This window comes from Pipistrellus hanaki (assembly GCF_964339955.1).
Source record: "Pipistrellus hanaki genome assembly, chromosome: 18".
NCBI lineage: Eukaryota > Metazoa > Chordata > Mammalia > Chiroptera > Vespertilionidae > Pipistrellus > Pipistrellus hanaki.
The window spans coordinates 7,480,787-7,491,604 of NC_140520.1; the positions used below are offsets into that span (position 1 = coordinate 7,480,787).

The 10,818-nt window shown below is 62.3% G+C and overlaps 1 protein-coding gene across 5 annotated transcripts; it reads left to right on the forward strand.

Moving 5' to 3' along the window:
* Positions 1-1,430: 1,430 nt before the first annotated feature.
* ZNF687 (zinc finger protein 687) lies at positions 1,431-10,694 on the forward strand. Of its 5 annotated transcripts, none has more exons than XM_084865418.1 (9): positions 1,431-1,535; positions 5,156-7,317; positions 7,457-7,635; positions 7,996-8,172; positions 8,261-8,423; positions 8,575-8,910; positions 9,014-9,126; positions 9,335-9,476; positions 9,598-10,694. In XM_084865418.1, exons 2-9 carry the CDS (start codon positions 5,173-5,175, stop codon positions 10,090-10,092), a joined length of 3,750 nt encoding a protein of 1,249 aa, XP_084721544.1. In that variant the 5' UTR covers positions 1,431-1,535; positions 5,156-5,172; the 3' UTR covers positions 10,093-10,694. The 5 variants fall into 5 exon arrangements, with proteins under 5 accessions (XP_084721544.1, XP_084721543.1, XP_084721542.1 ...); XM_084865417.1 differs by lacking the exon at positions 1,431-1,535 and adding an exon at positions 2,082-2,223 and having other exon boundaries at positions 5,153-7,317; XM_084865416.1 differs by lacking the exon at positions 1,431-1,535 and adding an exon at positions 2,088-2,223.
* Positions 10,695-10,818: the final 124 nt, after the last annotated feature.

Below are 10,818 nucleotides of genomic sequence, written 5' to 3' on the forward strand. Positions count from 1 at the left end.
CTCCCTCTCTGAAATCAATTAAAAAAATATTTAAAAAAAAACTTTTAATGTTAAAAAAAAATTGCTGTAAAACTGACATATTACACCAGCAGCAGCCTCATACATCTCATGGTTACCATGTCTCTTGACTGCATCATTTTCTCGTGCATAATTTTGTATTTGTTTTGTACAGTAAAATGCTTTTTTTATTTCTTAACTGTCATGTTGATGTCCGTATTTAACTAGAAACTTCTTCCTGAAGTCTCAGTTACCTCTACTTCATAGCAGGGGTCTTCAAACTACGGCCCGCGGGCCACATGTGGCCCGCAGAGGAGTCTGATCCGGCCCGCCAGGTTTTTTGGGCAGTGAGCGCAGCCGAGGTGTTACAGTAGGAATTAGTAGTTCATATAGTCCTGCCCTCCAGCTCTCTGAGGGACCGTGATCTGGCCCCCACTTTAAAAAGTTTGAGGACCCCTGTCATAAGGAGTAACAGGATGTTGAAATAGAATTTTTCTGTTTTGGAGTCTGAGCTGAGTCCTCAAGGAGAAAAGAACATGTAGTACCCCTCGTTGTAAAGAAAGACTTTACTAGACAGGAAAGGGCATAAATATCCAATAATGAAGGTCCCTATCATCGTTGTCAGCCCATATAAGTTGGTAAATTCACTGGGGACAGAACCCACAACTGGGCATGCACCCTCACAGGAAATGAACCAAGCACCTCTTGGTGCATACGAGGACCCTCAATCCACTGGGCAACGGCGGCCAGCACAGAGCCATAGGAAGAGCCACGCCCAGGTTGCCGGCGGCTGTGTGCACACCGTCTACCCAGGCTCACCGGCCAGCTGCGGTGTGCGCGAGGTGGCACCTGGGCTAGCAGATGAATTCTGCTGGTGAGGGCTGATTACAGCATCAGGCAACTCTTGTTCCAAGCATCTCTTCCTTCTCCCGCCTCTAGGGGGCGGGGCAGCAAAGCGCGGGAAAATCGGCCTGGACTCCACCTTCATCCTTGCGGGGGGCAGGGAAAAGAGATCTTAAATGGGAAATGGGTATATCTATGTGTATTTACACACACACACACACACACACACGCAAATACGTAATTCAGGGAGTCCCCCAAAAATGATGCACTGTAACAGCTGTTAGCTCAATTTTGGAAATGAAATGTATTTTAATAAACACTACCTTTATAATCATCGTGTATACATTTTGGGGGACACTGTGTGTGTGTGTGTGTGTGTGTGTGTGTGTGTGTGTGGACTCTCTCCCTGCTCCCCTTCACGTGTTTCGGAAGCCTACCAGTGCGCCGCTTTAAGATCCCTTTGGAAAGGGCCCAGGCCACGCCAGCACTCTCACGTCACCGCTCCCCCACTTCCGGTCTGCACGCCCGGCCCAGGCTTCAGGTGCGGGCTCCTTCCACCCCCAGCACCTGCTCTGCCCAGAGCCCTCCGCACTGCGGGGAGCGATGGGTGACGCGGCCAGCTACTGGCCCGCGCGAGGACCCGTCCATATGGCGATTCAGACAGTAGGAAAACCGCAGGAACATAGCCAGATGACGTAATGTTTTGGGTGACGTCCCATTCTCTCTCTCCTGCATGGCATGACTGACGTTGGAGTTTAGCCTGAGAAAGCGCAAACGGACCTACACATCCGGGTCCTTTCAGAGCCGAAGAGATTCCCCTCAAAGTGTTCCCCACATCGCAGCTGAGAGTTCCTGAAATTTGTATCAGGGAACTGCAGGCTTTCGGGATCGCGGCCAATGGGGAGCGAGGGGGCGGGGACGCACCTGGAGAGTCACCGCCTCCGGTAGAAAAGCAGGGAATCGGCTCGGCTTCTTCCTAAACGACAGGCGGCGCGGCCAATCGCTTTTGAGATGCACAGATGGGGCAGGTGGCGGCCCAGCCAATGGCCAGAGGCGCTTCAGGAGGACTAGGCGCCTTGCCCAATGAAGCTGGGAAGCCCGTGCGGGGCTTGTCCGGAGCGGCAGGACCTAAGGCCAACCCCGTGCGGGGCTGGGCGGGGCGCGGCGCTGAACGACGAGGGGATTGGCCAATGGCGAGTACGAAAGCCGGCCGCCCGGACCGGGAACGCCGGGGGAGCTGAGGAAGGGGGAGGCCGAACGGGAGAGAAGCAGGAAGTAGCGGCGGCGGCGGGGAGGGCTGCGGCGGCGGTGGCGGCGGCGGCGGCGGCGGCCGGAGCAGGGGAGGGCCCGCCGGCGCTCGGCCCGCACTGGGAGCCAAACGAAGTAAGCGCGCCGGGGGTGAATATCCGCCCCTGGCTCCGCCCCCGGGGGGCGGGTAAATGCCCCCGCCCCTCCCCCACCTGGTCAACCACCCCCCTCTCCGCGCGTCCCCCCCGGGGCTGCTCCTGGGAAGGCCGGGACCCCGCTCCCCTCCCCGGGCCGGATGGGCGCAGCCCCGGCCCGGTGAAAGCGCAGCCCCTCGCCGGGTAAACGCGGAGGGCGGGCCGGGGTCTCCCGGTCCCGGGGCTCCCAGCCCGAGCAGCGTCCGGAGCGCGCAAGGCCCGGGGGCTGGAGGCTGCGGGGTGTCGCGACCTAAAATGGTGTCCGCGTCCGAGGGAGGGTGGGGGCGGGGGACCCGCAGGCCGGAGCCGAGCCTGCACCCCGCTGGGCGCGGGGCAGCGTCCGGGCCCCGGCGGGCGGGACTCGGGCTCGCGCCCCGGCCGCCGCCGCGCGCCTCCCGCGCCCTCGGGTCTCGGGGGGCCTGGGGGTCTGGTGGGGAGGCTGCGGGGCGCCGGGCAGCGAGGGGCGGCGGTGGGAGCTGGGACCGACCGTGTAGTGCCCACCGCTCGGTTTCCGCGCTTTAAGCCCCCCGGGCCCCGGGGTGCTGTGCGGCGGCGGCTGCCGGAGGGCCGGTGCGAGCCTCAGTTTCCCCTCTGGCTCCTCCAGTGCACACCCCGCCCCTTTCCTCGCAGCGACGGACGCGCCCCGGGCGCCGGCCCCCGGCAGATGGCAGGGACTTAATTCCGCCCGCTGCCCAGCGCGGCCGCAGCCTAATCGCCCCGGGCCGCCAGCCCCTCGCCCTCTGCGCTGCAGGCCCCCTCCCACCCCGACCAGCTCCCCCTCTTCCTGTTAAGCCCTTTCCTTTGGCTTTTGGGGAAGAACCGAGGGAAGGGGGGGGCGGGAGGCGGGGGCGGAGCCCAAGAGACTGGGCGCAGCCGCCGCAGAAAGGCCTGGGCAGGGAGGTGGGGGGAGCCTCTTTGGCCTTGAGCTCCTCTGCGTGGTCTGTGTCTGCTCCCGGCTCTCGGCCGGCCTCTAAGGCCCCTGGACGCCGAGCCAAAGGGGTGGTTGCTTGGAGGAGGCGAGTTTGCAGATGTTTTCTCCCGGTCCCTCCCCATTGATCTGGGCTCCGCCGGCCGCGCGAAATGCAGCTCAGGCCTCCCCAGGTCAGGAGAGGGAGAGCCGGGCCGAGGAGGGCCTAGCATCAGGGCCCGAGGCAGGAGGTGGAGGGCTTTGTTCAAACCCAGAGCCTGCAGAATTGGGGGTGGGGGAGAGGGGGGTGAGGGAAGGACGCCCCTTTTTTTCTCCCTTTAATTGGTACCCGCACCCCCTACCCCCACCTTGGTCCCAGCAATGCCACCTGCCACCTGCTGGGACTATCTCCAGTTACAGTCTAAGGCTAGAAAGAGGTGAGAGAATTGGGCAGGGGATGTGCTTCCGTTGCTTCTTCGGAGATGGAGGTGCACTTGTGGGAGAGGCTGGTAGGGGAGTAGGCCTGGGGGCCCCCTCAAGCTCTAGGCTGGCCTTCCGGTTGTTTCAGAGACACGCGTCTTATGGGATTTGATTTTGTTTTGATTTTTTGTCCTGGGCAAGGTTGGGGTTGGGTGAGACTTCCTGGGCTACCGTTGCCAAAGGAAAATTAAATGGGGGAGGAACTCGGAGCAGCCAGGGTAGGGCTGAGGGGGCCTGGCTTTTCCCCAGGCGGCAGCTGTGCTGAATAAGCTCGTACCCTAGAGTTTTAGCCCTGAGAGAGCAAGATGGGGAGGTGGGAGGGGCGGGGTAGGTGAGGGAGCACCAGGTGTTTGTGACGGGAGGAGGCCCTTGTGACCAGGCTCCTCTCGGTTTTCCCCTGTCTTTTTCTCTTTGTCTTTCTCTTCCTGTGTCTCGTTCTCTCTTGGTTTCTTGGGTGATTACACTGAGTCCGCTTCTCTCTGTTAACCGAGCTGGGTCTCCAGGTGCCAGCGATGACCCCAGGTGCCTCAGACTCGACCTTGTAATCATCCCTGCCTCTCGTCTCTGACCCCAGCCCAGCCCTGCCACGACCTGACGTGGCCTTGTTTGCCCTGTCATAATTAATTGTATTCTGGATTCGGTCATGTTTACAATTTCACGTCATGCTCAGGATAACCCTATGATATGTGGGTTACTTGCCCCCTCTTTCATTCAAATGGCAAAAGTAAGGCAGTGGAGTAACTTGCTCATCTCCAGCAGGCTGTTGATAAAGCTGGAGTGAGAATCATGTCTTGTGTCTCGTGACGTGGTTTTCCGGATCTCTGTAAACCCTCAGAAGATCCGTGAAGAATATGAATGGAGCCCGGCTGGCATGGTTCAGTGGTTGAGCATCGACCTATGAACCAGGAGGTCATATGGTTTGATTCCCAGTCTGGGCACATGCCTGGATTGCAGGCTCAGTCCCCATTGGGGGGCATGCAGGAAGCAGCCAATTAATGGTTCTCTCCCTTCCTCTCTAAAATCAATAAAACTGTACTTAAAAAAAGAAGGGGAAAAAAAGAATATGAATGGATACCATGCTGCCACGAATGAGCTCTTAAACCTGGAGCATTGTGTCTGTCCTCCTCCTTCATAGTAGTTCTGAGCGGTTGGCTCTGGTCTGGACACAGGAGGGGCTTAGGTGGTTTCACCCAAGATACACACTGAATCCCTCCGCCTCTGTCCCTCTCACCTTGTATACGTGTTTCTGAGAAGTCTTTTCCTCCGCTTTCTCTGGATCTTGGTGTCTTCTAAGGGATCTGCACTGTTTTAGGGTTTGGCAAACCAAGCGCCTCTACCAACTCTCTGGGGTTTGCGCCGTGATGGAGGTGCGCCTAGGTCAGTGTGGGGCTTTCCGAGAGGAGAGAACTGCGGAGACCCTGAGGAAGGAGGCCCAGGGTTTGTGCTTCCAGAGATTGCAGTTTCTCCCTCTTCCTGTTCTCAGCAGGTCCGGGACTGGCCGCCATGGGAGACATGAAGACCCCTGATTTTGACGACCTCCTTGCTGCCTTCGACATCCCCGACATTGATGCAAATGAAGCCATCCACTCTGGGCCAGAGGAGAACGAGGGGCCGGGAATCTCAGTGAAGCTAGAACCCGGTGTCGAGGGTGAATCTGGAGAAGCAACAGCAGCAGCTACTCGGGGTGGCTCTGGGGTTTCCACCCAGGACTCTGAGCACGATCTGTCGTCGGGGGACACCTCGGTAGTCAGCGTCATTGTCAAGAACACTGTGTGCCCTGAGCAGCCCGAGCCCCTGGCTGGAAGCTCAGGAGGGGAAGGGGCCCGGCTTGGGGTCACGATTAAGGAGGAACCTGTGGGGCCTCATCTGCTGCAGAATGGTTTTGGGGGAAACCCCCACTCTCCAACTCCTCCCAGGGACGGCTCCTGGAAAGCCAGAGCCATAGGAGGCAAAGCACCTTTGGACCTCTTTGCTCACTTTGAGCCTGAGCCAGGAGAGCACCCTGATCCCCTGCCTTCCTCGGTGCCCTCCCCCCTGCGGGAAGGGACCATGACCCCGCCTCCTTTCCCCTCTCCCTTTGAGCTGGCCGCGGAGAACGGCCCCGCCCTCCTGCCCCCCGGTTCTCCCCCACTGCTGGGCACCCTCAAGCAGGAGCTGGGCACCCTCAAGCAGGAGCTGGGCGCCCTCAAGCAGGAGCTGGGCGCCCTCAAGCAGGACAGCGGCAGTCCCCTTCACCCCCAGGCCATAGCCCGGCTCGGCTCGGGCTCCGAGGCCGCGGGCATCCCTGCCAGCCCCTCCCCTCCCCAGCTTGCTGGGGTGCCCTTCTTCAAGCAGTCTCCAGGCCATCAGAGCCCTCCTGCCTCCCCCAAAGTGCCCAGCTGCCAGCCCCTGAAGGAAGAAGAGGAGGACCCGGGGCCAGTGGTCAAGTCTCCCCCAGGAAGTCCCCAGAGCCCGTCCAGCGGAGCGGAGGCCGCTGACGAGGACAGCAATGACTCCCCGGCCTCCTCCGGCTCCTCCCGGCCCCTCAAGGTGCGGATCAAGACCGTGAAGACGTCCTGTGGGAATGTCATGAGGACGGTGACCCGGGTGCCCTCGGACCCGGGGCCCCCTGCACCCTTGCCCGAGGGGACCTTTCTGGCCGAGGCTAACCTCCTGAAGCTGACCTCTGCAGTCCTGACTCCTGAGAGTCCCAAAGTGGTGAACGTCCAGTTGGGCGACGGCACAAGGCTGAAGGGCACGGTGCTGCCTGTGGCCACCTTCCAGAACGCCAGCACCGCCATGCTGATGGCGGCCAGCGTGGCCCGCAAAGCGGTGGTGCTGCCCGGGGGCGCCGCCAGCCCGAAGACCATTGCTAAGAACGTGCTGGGGCTGGTGCCCCAAGCCCTGCCCAAGGTCGAGGGGCGCCTCGGGCTGGGCATAGCGGGACAGAAGGTGAACGGGGCCTCCGTGGTGATAGTGCAGCCTTCCAAGCCAGCCCCCGTGCCGGGCGCGGGGGGCGGCTCGGTGATCTCGCGGACGCAGTCCAGCCTGGTGGAGGCCTTCAACAAGATCCTCAACGCCAAGAACCTGCTGCCCGCCTACCGGCCGAACCTGAGCCCGCCCGCGGAGGCCGGGCTGGCCCTGCCGCCCTCCGGCTACCGCTGCCTGGAGTGCGGGGACGCCTTCTCGCTGGAGAAGAGCCTGGCCCGGCACTACGACCGGCGGAGCATGCGCATCGAGGTCACCTGCAACCACTGCGCGCGCCGCCTGGTCTTCTTCAACAAGTGCAGCCTGCTGCTGCACGCCCGCGAGCACAAGGACAAGGGGCTGGTCATGCAGTGCTCGCACCTGGTCATGAGGCCCGTGGCCCTGGACCAGATGGTGGGGCAGCCGGACATCACGCCCCTGCTGGCCGTCCCCCCGGGCCTCGGACCTTCCGTCCTGTCCGCCTTGGGCAAGGGCGACGGGGCCATCGCCACCTTTGCCATTTCTACGGTTGCTGCTGAGGCCCCCGTGCTGCCGCTCTCCGCCGAGCCGCCTGCCGCCCCCGCCACCTCCACTTACACGTGCTTTCGCTGCCTGGAGTGCAAGGAGCTGTGCCGGGACAAGGCGGGCATGGCTGCCCACTTCCAGCAGCTTGGGCCCCCCGCCCCTGGGGCCGCCAGCAATGTGAGTGCCTTTCCCTGCCCTTCCCGGGGAAGGGGAGGCCGGGGGCTGGCGCCTGGGGAGGCGCGAGGGGCTTGGTCAGGAGAAGGTAATGGGGGACAAGCCGCTCCTCCCGGACTCACCTGTTTCCCCCTTTTGACAGGTGTGCCCAACCTGCCCCATGATGCTCCCCAATCGCTGCAGCTTCAGCGCCCACCAGCGCATGCACAAGAACCGACCCCCCCACGTCTGCCCCGAGTGCGGGGGCAACTTCCTGCAGGCGAATTTCCAAACGCACCTCCGGGAGGCCTGCCTGCACTTCTCTCGCCGTGTGGGATACAGGTGCCTCTCCTTCCCGGTGTCTCCACACTCCCACAGGCCCTTGCTGGCCTCATGGTTCCCCGCACCAGCCTTTCAGATGCCTCCTGAGAGCCCCATCTTTCCTGCTTAGTCCCGCGGCCTGGTGTCCTGGCAGACAGCAGGGCGCCTCTGCAGCTCCAGCTCTGCTCAGTGGGCTCCCCTGGGCGTTGTCTCTGCAGCCCCCTCCTGCCCTCACCTTGTTCAGGCTTCACCTCCGATGAGCTGCTCAGAGTCCACCCAGTTCCTTGAGGATGAGTGTGTGTGTGTGTGTGTGTGTGTGTGGTGGGGGGGCAGGGGATGGAGACGGCCCCTCACCACTGTGCCTCCCATTCCTCCCTGAAGGTGCCCCAGCTGTGCGGTGGTGTTCGGGGGTGCGAACTCCATCAAGTCGCACATCCAGACGTCGCACTGCGAGGTTTTCCACAAGTGCCCCATCTGCCCCATGGCCTTCAAGTCTGGACCCAGCGCCCACGCCCACCTCTACACCCAGCACCCCAGCTTCCCCACGCAGCAGGCCAAGTGAGACCTGGGATGGGGCGACGAGGGGCGGGCCCGAGGGTTTGGGCCTGAGGGGCAGGTGTCTGCACTGTCCTCTCCGCCTGCACAGGATGATCTACAAGTGCGCCATGTGTGACACGGTCTTCACGCACAAGCCCCTCCTCTCCTCACACTTCGACCAGCACTTGCTGCCGCAGCGCGTCAGTGTCTTCAAGTGCCCGTCTTGTCCTCTGCTTTTTGCCCAAAAAAGGACCATGCTGGATCATCTCAAGGTATCGGAGTCAGGGCTGGAGTGGGGGTGCTCGGCTGTGTTGACCTGGTGCCGGGGTCACGTAACCTTCCGGAAGAGGGGGAGGGGGCAACAAGGGTCGTGGCAAAGCCAGGCCCTCCCCACAGCCGCCGTCCCCCTTGTCTCCCTCACAGAACACCCATCAGACTGGTCGCTCGGGAGAGGAGACTGCTGGGAAAGGGGCCGGGGATACTCCTCTGTCCCCTAAAGCTGAGTCTGAGGAGCTGGCGGTGTCTCCGGGAGGAGCAGCTCCCCCTATAGAGGAGCTGTCTTCCTCTTCAGAAGAGGACCTGCCCAGCTCCCCAGAGGCTGCTGGCCCGCCCAAACGGCCCCGGCGGGATGTAGAGAGCGCAGGCGCCAAGGGCGGGGGCGGGGGTGGGGGCTCTGCAGGCTGGAGCTGTGGCCTTTGTCACTCCTGGTTCCCGGAGCGGGACGAGTACGTGGCCCACATGAAGAAGGAGCATGGCAAGGTGAGCAAGGTGGGCTGGAGGGGCAGCCTTGGGGTCGTCCTATCCGGCGGTGGGGCTCGGTCCTGCAAGCCTGGCTCTGAGGGCCCCCTCCCTGCTCTCCTAGTCGGTGAAAAAGTTTCCCTGTCGCCTGTGTGAGCGGTCCTTCTGTTCCGCGCCCAGCCTGAGGCGCCACGTCAGGGTCAATCATGAGGGTATCAAGCGAGTTTACCCATGCAGGTAACCCTTTTCTTGTTGCCCCTTCCTGTTTCTGCCCGCCGGTGACCCCTGCCACTCCCCACCCCTCCCCGGTCCCCCCGAGTGTTTCCCCTCCTGCCTCGCGTGCGAGTGGACGGAGGGCTGACGGGCTGGTAGTCGCCCTCCTCCGGAGCCACTGGCCTCGGTCCCCGGGCTGTGCCCTCGGCACCCACCGCGCCTCTCCCTCCAGGTATTGCACGGAAGGAAAACGCACCTTCAGCAGCCGCCTCATCCTGGAGAAGCACGTCCAGGTCCGGCACGGCCTGCCGCTCGGGGACCAGTCTCCTGGCCGGGGGAGCGTGGTGGTCCGGGGCCCCGGGGCCAGAGCCCAGGTAAGCCCCCTGCGGGGTAGAGTGGTGGGAACTGCAGTTACAGGCTGGCCTCGCAAGCGAGGCGGGGGTGCCAGGGTCCCGGGGGCGACGGGGAGGCCCAGCTCTTCACTATCTTCTCCAGGGGCCGGGACGGAAGCGTCGGCAGTCCTCTGACTCTTGCAGTGAGGAGCCTGACAGCACAACACCTCCGGCCAAGTCCCCCGGGCTGGGTGGACCCGGGTCGGGAGGCCCCCTGCGCTTCCGGAGCGGGGGCCCCGTGGAGCAGAGCCTCGTGGTGGGGCTGAGGGTTGATGGTGGCACCCAGCAGTGCCTCGACTGTGGCTTATGCTTTGCCTCCCCTGGCTCCCTGAGCCGGCACCGCTTCATCAGCCACAAGAAGAAACGGGGTGTGGGTGGCGCCAGTGCCCTGGGTGTGGGGGATGGGGAGGAAGAGGGGCCCGCTCGGCTGAGGTCTGACCCGGACGGTGCGGATTCACCCTTGCCTGCTGCTGCGGGTCCACTGACCTGTAAAGTCTGCGGCAAGGATTGTGACAGCCCTCTCAACCTCAAGACCCACTTCCGCACACACGGCATGGCGTTCATCAGGGCTCGGCAAGGAGTCAGCGGGGACAACTAGCCCCAGGCCTGGACTGACTGGCCCCTCCTCTTCCCCGGGAGCCCGGGTCACTGCTGCTCCACAGGCTGGGGGTTCCTTACATTCACATTTTGTTCCACTCCTCGCCCCCTAGTCCCCAGAGACAACAGACTTGAGCATTATAGTCGTTGGCAGTCCCCACTGTGGGTTTGGCCCTTGGGTCCTAGTAGAGCGGGCTCTCCATTCCTCCTTTCTTAGCCCACACTAATTGTGCTCCTGCTGCAGCCCGCGGACTGGGAGGACGGACTTCCAGGCCTGCTAGACAGGTCCAAGGGACCAGCCGGCAGTCACACTCCACAGCCCCTCAGGCGGGCTTCAGGCCCGGCCCGGCCCTGCCCTGCCCTAGCACCACCCCTTAGATTCCCTGGCACTCAAGCCCCCACCCCCACAGTGCCTTTCACTTGTTTTCCCCCACTCCCAGAAATCCAGGGGGGCTGGTAGGGATGAGTCCTGTCAAGGGGGCCCAGGGAGAGGAGGGGGACAGGCTCTCAGGAATCCTTTATTCTTGTAGTGATAATACTAACAGTGGGAGAGATGGGAAGGAGAAAACCAGACCATTAAAACTGCTTGTGGTTTAATCCCCATTCAGGCTCTTTTTGGTGTGACTTGGACAATGTAGACTTGAAGGAGGGGGTGAGGATGAAATCTAGGGAGGCCTTTCTCTGGGAAGAAGTGGTACTGGCGGAGACAGGTAGGGAAAGCAGTCTT

What these genes read in the sequence shown, in the direction of transcription:
- ZNF687 (XM_084865415.1), top strand. Translation starts at nt 3,311, where the DNA reads ATGTTTTCTCCCGGTCCCTCCCCATTGATCTGGGCTCCGCCGGCCGCG. An exon ending in TCTCGCCGTGTGGGATACAG is followed by an intron (nt 7,636 to 7,995) that starts GTGCCTCTCCTT and finishes TCCTCCCTGAAG; the next exon opens with GTGCCCCAGCTGTGCGGTGG. An exon ending in CCATGCTGGATCATCTCAAG is followed by an intron (nt 8,424 to 8,574) that starts GTATCGGAGTCA and finishes TCTCCCTCACAG; the next exon opens with AACACCCATCAGACTGGTCG.